Source organism: Neoarius graeffei, chromosome 18, assembly GCF_027579695.1.
Source record: "Neoarius graeffei isolate fNeoGra1 chromosome 18, fNeoGra1.pri, whole genome shotgun sequence".
In the NCBI taxonomy this organism is placed as follows: Eukaryota; Metazoa; Chordata; class Actinopteri; order Siluriformes; family Ariidae; genus Neoarius; species Neoarius graeffei.
This window is the reverse complement of record NC_083586.1, coordinates 63,937,949-63,957,096: the sequence shown is the minus strand read 5'-3', so window position 1 is coordinate 63,957,096 and position 19,148 is coordinate 63,937,949. Positions and strand designations below refer to the sequence as shown.

Here is a 19,148-nt window from a genome sequence, read left to right as displayed (position 1 = left end):
TATTTTCCTATATTTAAACACAGTGTTACTGTTCAAAGTACTATGTGTAATGTTACAGTGGCCAACAATATTAAATATACTTGTTAAATAAAACCTCCGCCTTGTTTTTAATGAATACTTAGACCTACTACGCTACTGTATTTTAATGTTGGTCATTATGGTGGTACTTGGAGAGCCAAGTATTTTCTGAGGTGCTACTTGGTGAAAAAAGTTTGAGAACCACTGCTCTAAGTGATATCTCAGACCACCTCCTCTGTTCAGTGATGGTTGTTCCAGGTTGAGAAAGATGGCTTCTTTTACTCCTCTTTCAAACCACCAGTCTTCTCTGGCTAAAATGCGTACATTTGCTTTTGGTCCACTAGAGCAGGAGTTCCCAAACTTTTCCATGCCAAGGCCCCCCAAACAGCATTAGCTTCTGGCCGGGGACCCCCTTTGCAAACCCACAGACAATGCTACAAAATATGTAAAGAAACATCAACTTTTAGAATGTTTTCTCTTACTTTTATTCAATATTCAATAATTGTTACATTTGTTTAGCATAAGAATATTATTAACTAACATGTTTTCAACACAAATATTTTCACACTGAACAATAAACTTTTCAACAAACTGTTGATAAGAACAGCACAAAAGAAATCAAACCACTTTCAATTGTATGCGTGCGTGTGTCTGGGAGTGACAGATGGTTTACACTAGTGGGAGGGATGGGCTTGGTGGCTCCTACATAGTTTGTCAACCCTGGGCTTAATCTCCGTCAGTGCCATACGCATGTCGTTGTCCACATGTAGACGTGCTCTATGTTTGGGTTTGAGTACCTTTAAAGTTGAAAAGCCAGACTCACACAAGTAGGTTGTTGCAAAAGGGAGAAGGCATTTCAATGCCCTGTCAGCCAAGCTGGGATCGTCCTTTCTTACATGTAGCCAGTAATTAGACAGGGGAAGAGCCTCAAAGTCCATTTTTAAATCCCCTGAGTTTGTCATCTCAGTCAGTTCCTCCTGTGACTTTAAGTCCAGACTAGAACCGACACTGGGGGCAAAGGGGTTCCTAACCCAGTTTAAATGTGTGTTTTCAAGGTCAGGGAAATAGTCTTTTGCCGCTTTTCCACTACAAACGCGGCTGAGCCGTGCCGTGCTGAGTCGAGCTGAGTCGGGCTGAGCGGGGCTGTTGGAGTTGCATTTCGACTACAACCGCGCTGAACCGTGCTGGCTGGAAGTGGGTGGACACATTGGGTGGAGTTAGCGAAAGTTGGTGGACGTCACGTGATGTCGTTAAGCAGCGCAAACAGTGACATCAGTGACAGTGGCGGAACAAGTCAGACCCGGGCCGGGGGCGGGGCAAATGACCGGGCCCTTTATTAAAGCTTATCATAACATCATTTTAGGCTACAAAATGTCCACAACTGCGGTGTTTACCAATTTCAACACTACCGGGTGCAACTATGTTGTTTAGTACATCAAGTCCTTCAAACGAACATGTAACTCAGAAACAAAAAACATTAGGATACTGTACATGGCTCATAATAAAACATCAATAGCCTATACTGCGCACATTATTTGAAGGGCATACGAATGAGCGCTCAGAGGTTGCAACGGTGACAGGAAGAGTCAGAAATAAAAGGAGGGCGGTGCAAACCTCACTGAATGCACTGTGTTTACCAATTTCAGCACTACGGGGTGCAACTATGTTATTTTGTACATTAAGTCCTTCAAACGAACATGTAACTCAGAAACAAAAAAACATTAGGTGACATACTGTACATGGCTCATAATAAAACATCAATAGCCTACTGCGCGCATTATTTGAAGGGCATACGATGAGCCTTGCGCTCCGCGAACTCGTCCACGATGCTCTGTATGTCACTGATTCAGTGAGCTTTTAAGCGGTAGTCTCACGACCTGGATAGTAAACAATAAACATGGAGGACATGGAGTCATTAGTGTTGCTGGTCTTGGTGCTGTGGCTTGTTGTCACTGACAACACCAACAGATACTGGCAAGAGTGTATAGATGAGGCGAGGCGCATAAGGCTTCAGAAATTCTCCTAATTCGTAATTATTCTCCTTCCGGGTTTGCGGTGTTTACAGATCCCAGCGTGCTCGCGGGGCGTGTGTGGGCATGTGAGGACACTCCTCCTCACCAATCAGTGCACAGGGGAGTGTCTGCTCACGCCCCCAACCTCACTCGGCACGGTTTGGCTCGCTTCAGCCCCACTCCAAAACGGTGCGAGTTTTAGGGGCTAAGCAGGGCTGAAGCGAGCTGAGCCGTGCTGGTTTTTGGTAGTCGAAACGCGAGCCGTGTCGGGCTGAAGTGAGCTGAAGCGAGCTGAAGTGAGCTGAAAAAGGGTAGTGGAAAAGGGCCATTAGAAATATCCTTGGAGGTGCTCCAGGTGGGACTGGATCAATGGAGAGACGGAGCCCAAATCATCACATGACAGCAGCTCCTGGTGAAGTAGTGGGAACATTTCTGTAACTCCCTCCTGGAGCTTGTTTGACCACAGCATGATCTTTTTGGAAAAAGCACGCACTTTGTCTTGCACCTGCAGTATGTACGTGTCACGTCCTTGCATGCTTTAATTCAGTACATTTAGATGCTGGAAAATGTCTGACATGTATGCAAGTTTGCGGATCCAGGTAGCATCGGTGAACCGATCTGCCAGCTGATGCTTTTCAGATGAGAGGAACTCTGCAACCTCCCTCCGCAGCTCATAGACATGGTTCAAAACTGTGCCCCGTGACAGCCAGCACACGTTCGAGTGAAGCAGCAGCCCCTCAAAACGAGTGCCCATCTCATTACAAAGCAGGGTAAACAGTCTGTGTTTCATGGGACGGGCTTTAATAAAATTCACTACTTGTATAACCTCCTGTAGTACCTGATTCAACTCGTTATCCATCCTTTTTGCGACCAGTGCCTCGCGATGGAGCATGCAGTGTGTGGCCACTATGTGCGGGGCCTTCTGCTTAATGAGCGCGGTCACTCCACTGATCTTCCCGGTCATTGCTGCGGCTCCGTCCAAACACCCCCTCACACAACGGGTCCAGTCCAATCCGTTAGACTCGATGTAATCGTCCAAAACTTGAAAAATGTCTTTCCCAGTAGTTCTTCTTTCAAGTGCTTTACAAAATAGTATTTCCTCCACAAATCTTTCCTGTGAAATAAATCTGATGTACACAAGCAGTTGGGCCTCATTGGATAAATCTGTGCTCTCATCCAGCTGAAGTGCAAAGTATTCGCTGGCTCTCACCTGCTCCAACAGCTGAGCAGATACATCTTGACCCATGTCACCAATCCGTTGGCTCATGGTGTTATCAGAGAGTGGGACAGCATCGATTTTTTTTTTTGGCAGCATCCTCACCAAGAAATTCTCGGACAATGTCTTTGGTGGCTGGTAAAATCAAATCTTCTCCAATTGAGTGAGTTTTTTAGCATGAGCAATGTGGTACGAGGCTAAAAATGATGCCTTCAGGGCCCGCTCGGGGACAGTAGCTTGCTGGGTGAATGCAGCAAATTGCCTGACCAAATGCTCTTCTTTGCATCTGAAGAAATCTACTGTTTTTTTCGGCATCTGTCGGATGTTTTTGTACCAAGTGACGCTGAAGTTTCGAAGGTTTTAAGCACTCGTTTGACAGGGTCTCCAGACAGAGGACGCATTTCGGGCAATCATGGCCATTTTTCTGTATGGCTGTAAAGCCATACTTAATGTATGCTGCCTCATATTTTTGGATTTTAGTTGGCCAGGACTTCTTAGTTTTTTTCGCAGCAGTGTTCTCCACAGCAGGGCTGTTGGTTTGTTCCTTCAGTCTCTTCTTCAAAAACCTGTCCATTTTACACTAGCAATACGCTAGTTTGAGGAGCAAAGCAGCTTGATAAATGGCGCAAACTGCAATATCACAGGCAATCGGAGAGATGAGCATGGCAAACAACGTTTCGATATGATGTATTATTATTAATAATTATATTTTACGTTGTATAATAATGGTTAAAAAACTAATTACAATATATTTAATAATAATTATAAAAAAAAAATTTCGCAATTTTTTTGTTATCGTCCATCCAACTTTCTGAGGCCCCCCTAGCGCCCCCTGGCAGCCCCCCAGGGGGCCGCGGCCCCCACTTTGAAAACCACTGCACTAGAGGATAAATACCTGGGACTCTGCACTAGTCAGACAGAACTGAAGAAGCTTCTTATGCTTTATCAGTCAATTTCAGATTGAGAAAAGCCTGACAACTGTGTGTGTGTTGTTTCTGTTGTTTTCCTGGCTCATAGTCAATGAACAGGAAAAGGACAGACTAGGTGGAGACTGACTCCTAAAAACAGTGAAAAATACTCATGGTGTGTACGTATGTGTGTGTTGGTGACTGAATCATTGTGTTATGTCTCAGGTGGTATACTGTACATAGCAATCAGTTTGTCATCTCATTAAAGGTTTTACAGTCTTCAATACTAAATATTGCATAACATGCACAGACCAGGGGCGGCACGGTGGTGTAGTGGTTAGCGCTGTCGCCTCACAGCAAGAAGGTCCTGGGTTCGAGCCCCGGGGCCGGCGAGGGCCTTTCTGTGCGGAGTTTGCATGTTCTCCCCGTGTCCGCGTGGGTTTCCTCCGGGTGCTCCGGTTTCCCCCACAGTCCAAAGACATGCAGGTTAGGTTAACTGGTGACTCTAAATTGAGCGTAGGTGTGAATGTGAGTGTGAATGGTTGTCTGTGTCTATGTGTCAGCCCTGTGATGACCTGGCGACTTGTCCAGGGTGTACCCCGCCTTTCGCCCGTAGTCAGCTGGGATAGGCTCCAGCTTGCCTGCGACCCTGTAGAAGGATAAAGCGGCTAGAGATAATGAGATGAGATGAGATGCACAGACCAAATAAAGCAGCCTTTATGTAAGTGATTATACTATGGATTACAGTGCCTTTCCCAGTTTCTCCCTGATATCCTGATTATACTGCTATGCTACAGCATGCATCTGGACAAGATAACACTCAGGACAACACAAGCCAGACAAATGAAAAGAATCCACTGACAGAAAATAGACGGATGGCATTTATGAAAACACTGCAGCTATTTAAACAGAATTCACAGAACACTTTCTCTGTACTGAAATGATGGCAACAAAGCCTTTCATACATGGTAGATATCATTTATCAAAAACAGCAAAAAGTGCCACACCACATACAGTACCAGCATCAGATTAACCTTCAAAGTCGAGCCTTGTTTCTTTTATAAGTTGCAGTTAAGATCTTGCAGATGGCAGATAACAACAATATTTAAAAAAAAAAAAAAGTTGGGCAATGACCAGAAAACCATCACAAATTAAAAAGCAGATGAATCAAGAACTGGAAAACATCATGCACTGACTGAGTAAAACTGTCCACTCATTTACAGTCTGCCTTAATTAAAACTGCTTTGTTTTCCAGGATGCACGTATGAAATAACAGTCTGGATAAAAGAGCATTATATCAGTGAATAAATTCCCAACAAACGTCCCAAATTAAACAAACTTGACTTCTGTAGGTACTTACATTAAAGGGTTAGAAGAGTTGTTACCCAGTCTTGTGTCCTGTGTAGTGAAGATCTGTTCCTTTATATTGCTCTCTGATATGTATCTACATACTGTTTGTCTTGCAAAAGACATGTATTTCCTGTTAAGCAGGTTTTGTTGGAAAAGGGTGTAGGTACAGCCACAGCTAAGAACTACAAATCCCATCAACTAACTTCCGCGATGACCTACATCACGCCTAGGCGGGATCACCTACGTCACTTCCTCCATGACTCTATAAGTGACCCGGAAACTTCCAGCTCGGTCTTTTTGGCGCTGTGAACCTCGTGAGCCACACAGACATAAATAGGCACCCTCTTACCGGACCGTCCGAAATCACGACTTCTGCCTAGCAAGTAAGAAGATTCAGAGCGCTTTCATTTACCACTGGCCATGGTAAAACTACTTAAATTGCGCCATCTCACTCAGATTGAGTTACAACTGGTTTTTATTTGTTCATTATAAGTAACGTTACGACTGCAGCCCAAAGCAGTTAATTAAAAGTTAGAAGCGACTGGATTCCTCTTACTTAATCATTGTGCACATTGATTGAGCAGAGACTCTTCCTCACGAACGACGAAGCGTCGGACCAAGAATTCTCTGCTTTTTACAGAAGCCTCCATGAGCTCTGTGAACTCCAGAAATTTCGGGACATCTCTGCATAATCTTGCATAGAAGCAAGATACTGGAAGTAAGGCTGGAATTTTGGGCAAAGACTAGTCTTAGGAATTAGCTTTATGAAGTAGTGTGAATTTAAACTCAGGAACTGTTTAATTGTGCACACTGTAGACACTCAGAGTGTTGAGTTGATCATTGTGTTCTGCAATTGCTCTCTCTCAGTTGTTTTTAATAGATAGGTTGCTGCATGCTTTTCTCTATCCTTTCTAACACCTTTAATTTCATTATTACACATATTTTGACCTCATCAAGATTTCAGTGGATTTAGTAATGTTATAAGCTAGTGGAATTAGCTACCACGGCTAATTCCTTTGTCTCATTAGCAACCAGGGCTAATTCTTTTGTCTCGAAGGGCCACGAGGCGATTGTCACCTCCCCCAACACACACACACACACACACACACACACACACACACACACCTTAGATAACATTCCAAGGCCTGATTCATTCCAAACTTTACAGCGCATTCTCCCGCGCTCACATTCAAACTCTTTGTCTCCTCCTTCCCATACTGTGCAGTCGCACACGGGACACACCCTAAGAGGTCAGTGGCTCGCGTAGTAGTAAGGAGAAAATCTCTGCCTCACACCCCTCCCTCTCTCTCTCTCTCTCTCTCTCTCTCCCCTCACACACACACACACACACACACACACACACACATACACACACACAGTACTACCTCACCATTTATGCTTATATATAGATATATATCACTGATGACCATTTGAATGTATTCACCTGCTATTACTCATTTTTATCATTGTTATAATAAATTCAATTATTCTGTTAAACGGTGCGTCTGTTTGTTGCTTCTACGGGTATGTATTTTTGAAGTCATCCAATATCAAAGAATTCCAAGGTGTATATGAGTACCATTGGCTGTAGCGTTTATGTAATATGGTAAGTAATACATTATTGCTGCATTGGTAGTGATCATAATAATTTGGAATATACCATAATTTAGCTGTTTGGTAATTTATTATTAAGCACCAAAATTAATGGTATTATTAATGAGACTGATTTAATGAGACTGATTTGAGACTGATTTAATGAGATTGATCACTTAAGACCAATTGCACCCACAAGGGTAAAGCCAGTATCTCACTGGGCTGCGACAGCTTGCGACAACTTGCGAATGCCATTCGCGAGAGAGTTTCAAAAGTGTCTTGAAACATTCGCGGGGCTTCTCAATTTCCTCGCATGAGTCACAAAGTGTCGCTCCTTTGTTGCTGAAATTTTGAATATGTTCAAAAAATTTGTGTGACAAAATTTCTCTCAAAATAACTGCAAATGCGTCGCTGGTGTCACAAAGCCGTCGCGAACCCTTCTCTAGTCAGTTTCCGTGAGGCTTCCTCTACTTCCTTGCCTGCCAAGGGAAAGCCAGGCTGCGACAGCCTGCGACTAGTTGGAGACACAACAATTGCAGTAAAAAATGCGAATATCAATTCAGTGTGATTCCAAGTGAAATTTGTCACTAATTCGCATATTTTATGGCAATTCTTGTGTCTCCAACTAGTTGCGGGCTGTCGTAGCCCAGTGAGATACTACCCTAAGGTTCTGTATTCAGTAACTTGAGGCAATTCCTGTAAGTACTTACTCTATATTGGTATTGGTGGTTTCTAGTGATGACTGGTCATATTAAATGGGAACTAAAAATATATTTTTTAGTTCCCATTTACTATTTGTACTTTTTTCTTCTTTTTTAGTTTCTTTCAGTACAATACAATATTTCAAGGCAATTACATCCATCCATTATCCATAATCGCTTATCCTGTGCAGGGTCACAGGCAAGCTGGAGCCTATCCCAGCTGACTATGGGTGAGAGGCGGGGTACACCCTGTACAAGTCACCAGATCATCGCAAGGCACGGCAATTACAGTATTACTGATACGTTAAATACTTCTCCAGTTATGTGGCATTCTCATATATCTGTAAAACCTGACAGGAATTTCAGTGTGTTATTGAGTTAGACTTGACATAACTACAGACTATTTTGGATTACACAGCAAATCATCTGTTTTTAACCCAAGCATGGAATATTCATGGAAGCATTGTACCTTAACCTGGGCCTAATTCTTTTGATACCATGCATCCCATCCATTATCTATCCCACTTATCCATCAGGGTTTCGGAGGAAGCTTGAGCCAATCCCAGCTGACTTCAGGTGAGAGGTGGAGTTCACCCTGGGCAGGTCATCAATCTTCTTTAGATATCAGTGAGAAAATATTTTCTTTGGGGGGGAGCCACCATCCACTATAAACATCCATCCATTATCTGTAGCTGCTTATCCTGTGCAGGATCGCAGGCAAGCTGGAGTCTATCCCAGTTGATTATGGGTGAGAGGCTGGGTTCACCCTGAACAAGTCACCAGATCATCTCAGGGCTGACATACAGAGGCACACACACAACCATTCACACTCACATTCACACCTACAGTCAATTTAGAGCCACCAGTTATCCTAACCTGCATGTCTTTGGATTGTGGGGGAAACCGGAGCCCCCGGAGGAAACCCACGCAGATAGAAGAACATGCAAACTCCACACAGAAAGGGCCCCGTCAACCACTGGGCTCAAACCCAGAACCTTCTTGCTGTGAGACAACAGTGCTACTCATGACACCACCGTGCTGCTAACGTTTATTCATTATTCATTCAATTACATTTTATTTGCATAGCATATTTAATTTTTAAACATTGCCACAAAGGAGCTTTATAAAAGTCAAGATGTAGATTTAAATTCCTAATGAACAAGCCAAAGGTGACAGTGGTGAGGAAGAAACCTTGAGAGGAGTCAAACTCCAAAGGGAACCCATACTGTTCTGGATGACATGGGATAGTGAGATAATAAATCCCATCCATCAGGATCTTCCAGCCAACTGCCAATCAGAAACTGGGCTTGATGAGGATCAGAGGGCAAACAACACACTATCCATGGACTGGAAAATGTTGTTGTTGACATTGTTGTTGTTTATTCCTTTGCCATCAACCAAATGCTATATAGTATGTACGGTATATGGTTGTATTGGGGAATCCATGGCCAAATAGTTAGAGAAACAGCTTTGGGACCAAAAAGTCACTGGTTTGATTCCCTCAACCAGCAGGATTGTCTCAAGTGCCCTTGAGCAAGGCACCTAACCCCCAACTGCTCCGGCAAGTGTGGTGGCATACCGTGTGTCTGATTAACCAAAGAAAAATTGATCATGCAATTATCAGTTCTGGCCAGAACCTGGCCATAATAATAATAAAATAAAATATAGAGTATACGTAAAGGATAAATCGCATATGACATCCAAACACACTTCAATGCTTACAAATTTTTCTGTCAAATTCCTATTAAAAAAGAACAAGGACTTCTACTTTTATACAAAGAGACCTTCAGAACCACCTACTCAGTTATGCTCAACAAAACAATGATGTGTATAATATTATACAACTTCCAAATCAAATGGATCCAAATGAAATGCATTTCTCAAAAAAGACCTTAAAATATTCAGATTAGGGAACAACTTCCTGGCTCCTGCCCTTTTCTCTGGTACATCTCGGTGGTACAGTACCCCTGTCCGTTCTTCCTAATCAAGATCTCGATCTTCTGCAGCAATTCTTTGACCTGAGTTTGGTCTTCTTTCTCCTGGTTGTTGAAAATGTGATAATCTTCTCCACAATGCTGGATGAGCTGCTGAAGCACTGAACTGTTATTTAAGACTGCCTTGTGGTCTCTTCCCCAAGAGTCTCCATGAGTGATGAGAACTAAAGTGCGTTTCAAAACTTCTGGGCCAAATCTTTCATATAGTAAATGAACAGGGAAGGAGAAGTTATTAGGGGAAGGTACAACCAGCACAAACACATGAGGGCCGGGTCTACACAAGGAAAGACATTGCTCCAACTCATCACAGTACTCTGAAAAGTAGTACTGAGAGTCGTCTTTAGCATAACCTTTAGTGTCAATCACAGTGATAGATTTATTTCCCACCATTCCATCCTGTCTCTTGCCCATTGTCTTATCTTTGATGATGTCCTTCCCGAATGCCTCCCTGCCCAGGATTGTGTTTCCTGATGAGCTTTTTCCTGCTCCAACACCTCCCAGGAGCACAATCCTCACATCACACACTGAAAAACAACACAGTTTTTGGAAAGGCATCCTTTACACATTAATAATAAGTATAATTAATCCATATCAATGCCACTCAATGCAGTTTTGAATTGGAGTATTGATAGTATTGATATGTGTACTAGACTCACCTGGATCAGGTTGTACACCCCCTGTAGCTCCTCTCTCCTCTTCCCATTTCTTCCTTTCCCTTTCTTTCCGTGTCTCCTCCTGAATCCTGAAATTTTCTTTCACAAACTTGGCTGCCATCTCTCCCTTCTTCTCAGGAAGTGACTTCACTGACTCTTCCTTTTTCTTCTGAGGTTTTACACCCCCTGTAGCTCCTCTCTCCTCTTCCCATTTCTTCCTTTCCCTTTCTTTCCATGTCTCCTCCTGGATCTTGAAATTTTCTTTCACAAACTTTGCTGCCATCTCTCCCTTCTTCTCAGAAAGTGACTTCACTGACTCTTCCTGTTTCTTTGGCGGTATCACATTTCCGCATTTTAGAATAGAATAGAATAGAATAGAATAGAATAGAATAGAATAGAATGCCTTTATTGTCACTATACGCATGTACAATGAGATTAAAAGCAACTCCAATAACAGTGCAAACATCGTGTAGAGAAAAAAAAAGGTGAGGGTGTAAGGGGGGTGAGGTGCACAGTCCTGAGGTGTATGTGTTGTGTTTCACATTTGGAGTGAGGTATTGCACATTATAAAGTATTGCACAGAGAGAGTCACATTATAAAATAAAATATTGCACATTATGAAGTATTGCACAGGGGGGTTAGACTATAAAGTCAGAGCATATCTGAGTTCAGGGCAGTTATGGCTTTTGGAAAGAAGCTGTTTTTGAATCGATTTGTCTTTGTCCTGATGCATCTGTAGCACCTCCCTGAGGGCAACAGGTCAAACAGATCAAAGCCAGGGTGGGAGCGGTCCTTGATAATGTTTTTAGCTCTGCTAAGGCAGCAGGAGGTGTAAATGTCCATCGGGGGGGGAGAGGGCAGCCAATGATCTTCTGTGCTGCCTTAACTACCCTCTGGAGCCTCTCCCTGTCTGCAGCAGTGCAGCTGCCATACCATACTGTAATACAGTACGTCAGCAGGCTCTCGATGGATGAGCGGTAGAAGGTCAGCAGCAGGTTGGAGTCTAGGTTGTGCTTCCTGAGGACTCTCAGGAAGTGTAGCCACTGCTGAGCCTTCTTAATGACTGCTGTAATGTTCTCTGACCAGGAGATGTCGGCAGAGATGAGGACACCGAGAAACCGGAAGGTGTGGACCCTCTCCACATATTCGTTGTTGATGTAGAGGGGGGCTAGGTCGGTGCTGTGCTTCCTGAAGTCAACAATGAGCTCTTTGGTTTTCTTGGTGTTCAGAGTGAGGTTATTTTCTGAACACCAGGCTGCCAACTTCAGGACCTCCTCTCTGTAGGCTGCCTCGTCTCCCTTTGAGAGGAGTCCAACCACTGTGGTGTCATCAGCAAACTTGATGATGAGGTTGTTGTTGTGGGTTGAACTACAGTCGTGGGTGTAGAGGCAGTACAGGAAGGGGCTCAGCACACAGCCCTGTGGAGAGCCGGTGCTCAACGTGCGGGTGGAGGAGAAGTGGGGGCCAAGTCTCACAGTCTGGGGCCGGTTGGTAAGAAAGTCCTTTATCCAGGCACAGGTGAGAGGGGAGAAGCCAAGAGTGTCCAGTTTTCTGATAAGGATGCCCGGGATTATTGTGTTAAAAGCTGAAATGTAATCCACAAAGAGTAGCTCTGCTGCTGCTCCAGGTGGTTCAGTGCAGAGTGGAGAGCTACGGCGATGGCTTCCTCTGTGGATCTGTTCGTGGGATATGTGAACTGGTAGGGGTCAAAGTCTGGGGGGAGGTGGTCCTTGATGTGCTGAAGAACTAGTCTCTCGAAGCACTTCATGATTACCAGGGTGAGGGCCACAGGATGGTAATCATTTTACATTAACCCCAATAACAGAATCCACTTTCTGCACCTCCAGATTTGTGTCTTGGTTTGGTTTTGGTTAGCTCTCATGTCCCTTTCCCATTTCCTCTTTCTTCTGTGTCTTGTCTTTTGTTCTCATTCTATCAACTGCTTCGTACATCTCTTGCGTGTAGACCTGACCTCCATTTTGTTGTACTATGGCCTCAATCTCCTCCAGCAGTTTACTGATCTGAGCCTGATTAACTTCTCTCTTACTGTTTATCACACAGTATCCACCTTGAAAGCAGCTGATCAAATCCTTTGTCCTGATATCCTCAGAAGATTTCACCAACTGTCTCTGTGTCATTTCTTCTCTTCCTATGAACAGTATCATGGTGAACTTCAGAGCTTCTTCTCCAAAGTCCTCCACAACCCACTTCACAGCATTTCTCTCTTCTTCTGAGAATTTCCCCACTTTGGTCACCAGCAGGAACACATGAGGGCCAGGAGAGGAAAGCAACAAACCCTTCTTTAGTTCAGTCCTCCACTGTTCTGGAGTGAGTGAAGTGTTGTTGATTCCTGGCGTGTCAATCACTGAGATGTTTCTTCCCTCTACTCTCCCATTCTGTATCTCACACTGTATAGTTTCAGTTTCTTTGAAAGTTTCTGTTCCTAATATTGCTTTGGCTGTTGCACTTTTTCCAACACCACTGAGACTAAGAAGCATAATCCTGAGAATCTTACACTCTGCAGGAAAGAAAGATAAAAACACTGACGAAGACATGTACAATATAATTAAAACTAGCTAAAATTTAAGTACAGCTTAAAGTATGTAAAATATACAGTGGTGCTTGAAAGTTTGTGAACCCTTTAGAATTTTCTATATTTCTGCATAAATATGACCTAAAACATCATCAGATTTTCACACAAGTCCTAAAAGTAGATAAAGAGAACCCAGTTAAACAAATGAGACAAAAATATTATACTTGGTCATTTATTTATTGAGGAAAATGATCCAATATTACACATCTGTGAGTGGCAAAAGTATGTGAACCTCTAGGATTAGCACTTAATTTGAAGGTGAAATTAGAGTCAGGTGTCTTCAATCAATGGGATGACAATCAGGTGTGAGTGGGCACCCTGTTTTATTTAAAGAACAGGGATCTATCAAAGTCTGATCTTCACAACACATGTTTGTGGAAGTGTATCATGGCACGAACAAAAGAGATTTCTGAGGACCTCATAAAATGTGTTGTTGATGCTCATCAGGCTGGAAAAGGCTACAAAACCATCTCTAAAGAGTTTGGACTCCACCAATCCACAGTCAGACAGATTGTGTACAAATGGAGGAAATTCAAGACCATTGTTACCCTCCCCAGGAGTGGTTGACCCACAAAGATCACTCCAAGAGCAAGGCATGTAATAGTTGGTGAGGTCACAAAGGACCCCAGGGTAACTTCTAAGCAACTGAAGGCCTCTCTCACATTGGCTAATGTTAATGTTCATGAGTCCACCATCAGGAGAACACTGAACAACAATGGTGTGCATGGCAGGGTTGCAAGGAGAAAACCACTGCTCCAAAAAGAACACTGCTGCTTGTCTGCAGTTTGCTAAAGATCATGTGGACAAGCCAGAAGGCTATTGGAAAAATGTTTTGTGGACGGATGAGACCAAAATAGAACTTTTTGGTTTAAATGAAAAGCGTTATATTTGGAGAAAGGAAAAGACTACATTCCAGCATAAGAACCTTATCCCATCTGTGAAACATGATGGTAGTAGCATGGTTTGGGCCCGTTTTGCTGCATCTGGGCCAGGACGGCTTGCCATCATTGATGGAACAATGAATTCTGAATTATACCAGCAAATTCTAAAGGAAAAATGTCAGGACATCTGTCCATGAACTGAATCTCAAGAGATGGTGGGTCATGCAGCAAGACAACGACCCTAAGCACACAAGTCGTTCTACCAAAGAATGGTTAAAGAAGAATAAAGTGAATGTTTTGGAATGGCCAAGTCAAAGTCCTGACCTTAATCCAATGGAAATGCTGTGGAAGGACCTGAAGCGAGCAGTTCATGTGAGGAAACCCACCAACATCCCAGGGTTGAAGCTGTTCTGTACGGAGGAACGGGCTAAAATTCCTCCAAGCCGGTGTGCAGGACTGATCAACAGTTACCGCAAACGTTTAGTTGCAGTTATTGCTGCACAAGGGGGTCACACCAGATACTGAAAGCAAAGGTTCACATACTTTTACCACTCACAGATATGTAATATTGGATCATTTTCCTCAATAAATAAATGACCAAGTATAATATTTTTGTCTCATTTGTTTAACTGGGTTCTCTTTATCTACTTTTAGGACTTGTGTGAAAATCTGATGATGTTTTAGGTCATATTTATGCAGAAATATAGAAAATTCTAAAGGGTTCACAAACTTTCAAGCACCACTGTATTTGCTTACTATCAAATCTAAGATAAAGGAGGTCTATTTGGCATACCTGAAGGGTGTAAAGCCATTTTTTCCCTTCAAATTCGCAGTTGTTCTCTTTCTTTCAGTCTTTTTGGAGCTCCAGTAGTCTGGACATACAGTAGAATAAGGATGCAAAAATAAAGATTGATGGAAAACTACGATTTGATATCCCAAATATGACACAACATAAAATTTTGCACAAAATGAATATCAAATGCAATACAATGCAATTTTCTCTCTTGAAGTTAATAAGATTTTAAAAAATGGCAGCTTGTCATGTTACAGAGAAAGCACAAAAAAGCACACACTCCTCTGTTCTGGAGATGTCAAAAAAACTTAAAATAAAACTCATCTCATAGAAACCTTCACCATATTAATAACTGCAAGTGTTTTTAAATTCATTTTCTGAAGACCAAAGACCTATCTTTTCGACACAATAATTAGATAAGCACTTCATTTTAAATGAGAAGGCCATTCACTAGAGCACATACGTCCAACAAGCCTCGTATTATCAACATCAAAATCAAATCACTTGAACGTAGGATAATACTAAAGCTGTCCACCAAATTTCATCCAAATCTGTTCATGACTTTTTGAGTTATGTTGGGAACAAACAAAAACATCCTGGATCCACACACATATCTGGAGTTGCATCAAAATTGAATCAATTGTTTCTTGGTCCATGGCTCAGCTTTCCTCCAAATTTCATCCAAATCTGTTTGCTATTTTTTGAGTTATGTTCGGAACAAACAAATAAAGGTGAAAATAGCTCCACCTCCAAAAAAGTTAGTGGAGGTAAAAATCCTTGTCTTGCTTTAAAAAGAAAAAAAATCCTCCCCAACAATGGTTTTAGACTGATGGGACTGTTACAGGTCCTATAAGAAACACCATAAATAGGCGTATCAGACACGGCCATGCTGTGAAAATTGTTCATGCAGACGCTCATCTAAATTTCCAGATCTGCCATTGCTTAACTCTTGAATTTCTATTGTGAATGCTCTCATTAAAAAGCTTATAATCTCTGCTTTCCAAAGAAATGTATCTGGTTAAGATCTGTTCAGCACTTCGGGAGTAACGGCAGGTTGAAGTCGGTACAACAGAGTAAAAACTCTGCTCGTGGGATGTCGGGAAACTTACCATGCTTTTCTTTCTGAGTCACAAGAAAGTGGTCAGGCTCTCTCTCTCTCTCTCTCTCTCTCTCTCTCTCTCTCTCTCTCTCCTGATCGGTTTCCCACTGGATTACTCGTCAATATCAATCAGATCACTTTTATAGGGATGTTCTCTCGCTCTCACTGTTTCTGATGATGGATTCAGCAAAATTTTCCCTCTGCTAATGTTGATGTTCTGATTCACAGGAGACTTTGAAGTGAGTTTTCAGAGCTTTACCTACTTATTTTTTTTAATCAAACTGATTCCTGTAAATAAATAACTATTTTAGAATAGAACTGGAGTTGTTTTGATGAAACAGATCTTAGTGGTCAGAATGAGATTTAAAAAACCTGAAGTCAGAAACGCGAGTGTCGATTTCAGTTCAGTTAATGTGAATTGTTTATTGGATGTGGATCAGACAGTTTTTTTGAGGTTCGCCTTGAAAGCTGTGAATATTAATCAAAATAATCATTTATATTCTTTCATATAAACACTAGTTGGCCCTACTGAGAAATACAAAGGCCTACAGAGCACAAAGAGGGGATTAGAAATAATCTTTTATTACTTTTTTATTGAGTGTACCAATTTAAGATTTTTACCTAATTAGCATAATCAATACTAATTTGCATAATTTATTTTTAATATTTTTTCAAACTTTGTATTCAGTATACAACCACCTATGTTCCTGCCAATTTCCATGTAAATCTCTTGAAAAATAGAAAAGTTATGAAGAAAAACCATTTGATCTCATTGGTTAATGAGGCCCATTTTGGACCATGTGATCCTCAGACAGAATATTACGGCAGTTTAATAAAAATTAAGCTGTTTTTTCAATCTTTGATTTGAAATATCTCAAGAACAAATAAACATATTTAAATTCTGTAAAGTCTGTTGTTCTGCATTCAATTCTGAATTCAGTGAGAGCAGATTCAAGCGATTTGGATCGAATTTGAATTTTCACCTGATATACTTTAAATGTAAACAATGTTGATCTCCGCTGTACAAGTCCCTGTGAGGAAACGTTCACTAGGGAATTTTTTTATATCAGTATATTTATACTTTACTTGAGTGTTATTGAAACTGAATACATGTACTCTTACTTGTTTACATTTCTATAAAAAACATACTTTTTTCATTACTGTTTTTTTTTAATCATGAAAGGACTCAATAGAAATAATAAGAATGGTCTCTTCTTCTCCCATCTGGCCAATGACGGTGCCTGATCAATTAATCTAATCGCTGTTTCAGAATGCTTGAGTAAGCAATGACTCGTAAAAAACGAAATGCATTCTTTGACTCCCTCGAAGGTATGAACTCCACCGAGATTGAAAAAGCCTGTTGAGCTACGTTTTGCTAATTTGCTAACCGTACCTGGCTATATTTACTGACTATAGCCTGTTTTCTTTCCCAACGCAAGGTTCGATTAGGGTTGATTCCAAATTACCTAATCCAATTTGTTTAGGCAGGAAGTCAAATTCTCACTAATGGTAAATATTACAGACTCAGAGATGGAAGGAAGTTTTCAGACAAAATGACACCAAACAAAAATCATCTTGTCGCAGTTTCATGTCAGTGATATAAAGTCATTTCCACATAAAAACATGACATTAGCTTAATTTTATAAGTTAAAAAAGGCTTACTCTTTAATTTAATATTAAGCACATTGAACATCACATTTCTTTCACTTTCACTTTCACTTTCGTAAAATTTCTCTGGACTTTATCATCTCTGGCTACTCGAGGAATGCATTAGATACAGAATGCTATGGGACACACAAAGTGTGATTTAGTCCTCTTTAAAAATGATAACATACATTTATGAAGCGATGCTGCTCCTGCTACCGACAGTTTCTGTTATCATGAAGAAGTGGTGATTATCGACGCTCCCTTTCTCTTCATTGCATAGTGTGCACACCTTTTGTTCTATTTTTTTACCAGGTGCTGTACAGTCGTCAGGCGTGTTCATTGGATTCCACGCCCATGGGAATGTCGAAAATATTATAAAAGTGAAGTGCAAGACTATACATGTAAATACACACACACACACACACACACACACACACACACACACACACACACACAATGCCCTTATCCATGATAAAATCATGCCCTAGTGCTTTATTTCACAACAGTGCTGAGGAATTCTGGATCCTGATTGGCCAAAAGGTGTTGATTGCTTTTCTAAAAGAGCAGCTCTGACAGCTGAAAATGACAGGTTTATATTAAAGGGAACCCGCAATGAAAAATAAACATAGGCTAGAAATATGACATATTTTGCACAAATGCATTTTGACTCCCCTGTACTGTCACACTGTGTTGCGTAAAGTAGTGCTTTAAAATTCTTTTGTTTTCCTGCTCACTTAAAGGAGAACTGAAGACCATTTTTTTATGATCAAAATTCTCATCTCATCTCATTATCTGTAGCCGCTTTATCCTTCTACAGGGTCGCAGGCAAGCTGGAGCCTATCCCAGCTGACTACGGGTGAAAGGCGGGGTACACCCTGGACAAGTCACCAGGTCATCACAGGGCTGACACATAGACACAGACAACCATTCACACTCACATTCACACCTACGGTCAATTTAGAGTCACCAGTTAACCTAACCTGCATGTCTTTGGACTGTGGGAGAAACCGGAGCACCCGGAGGAAACCCACGCGGACACGGGGAGAACATGCAAACTCCACACAGAAAGGCCCTCGCCGGCCACGGGGCTCGAACCTGAACCTTTGTGCTGTGAGGCGACAGTGCTAACCACTACACCACTGTGCCGCCCTATAATATGTATTCATCACAAAAATACATACAGTGGGGTAAAAAAGTATTTAGTCAGCCACCAATTGTGCAAGTTCTCCCACTTAAAAAGATGAGAGAGGCCTGTAATTTTCATTATAGGTATACCTCAACTATGAGAGACAGAATGGGGGGAAAGAATCCAGGAAATCACATTGTAGGATTTTTAATGAATTAATTGGTAAATTCCTCGGTAAAATAAGTATTTGGTCACCTACAAACAAGCAAGATTTCTGGCTCTCACAGACCTGTAACTTCTTCTTTAAGAGGCTCCTCTGTCCTCCACTCGTTACCTGTATTAATGGCACCTGTTTGAACTCGTTATCAGTATAAAAGACACCTGTCCACAACCTCAAACAGTCACACTCCAAACTCCACTATGGCCAAGACCAAAGAGCTGTCAAAGGACACCAGAAACAAAATTGTAGACCTGCACCAGGCTGGGAAGACTGAATCTGCAATAGGTAAGCAGCTTGGTGTGAAGAAATCAACTGTGGGAGCAATTATTAGAAAATGGAAGACA

General features: G+C 41.8%; 2 protein-coding genes across 3 annotated transcripts in view; both read right to left on the bottom strand.

Moving 5' to 3' along the window:
• LOC132866447 (GTPase IMAP family member 8-like) overlaps positions 1-5,837 on the bottom strand; it is a 43,234-nt gene extending 37,397 nt beyond the window's left edge. The window contains exon 1 of one of the 2 annotated variants that reach the window (XM_060899207.1): positions 5,515-5,837. The gene's annotated coding sequence lies outside the window, so the exon portion shown is untranslated. The remainder of the gene's footprint in view (positions 1-5,514) is intronic. The other variant, XM_060899208.1, reaches the window with a different exon arrangement.
• A 2,973-nt stretch (positions 5,838-8,810) lies between these two features.
• LOC132865819 (GTPase IMAP family member 8-like) lies at positions 8,811-17,738 on the bottom strand. Its single transcript, XM_060898318.1, has 6 exons — positions 17,647-17,738; positions 14,713-14,791; positions 12,322-12,963; positions 11,962-11,996; positions 10,449-10,896; positions 8,811-10,316 (listed from the first exon to the last, which is right to left on the bottom strand). The coding sequence occupies exons 2-6, from the start codon at positions 14,729-14,731 to the stop codon at positions 9,700-9,702; spliced, it is 1,761 nt and encodes a 586-aa protein (XP_060754301.1). The 5' UTR covers positions 14,732-14,791; positions 17,647-17,738; the 3' UTR covers positions 8,811-9,699.
• Positions 17,739-19,148: the final 1,410 nt, after the last annotated feature.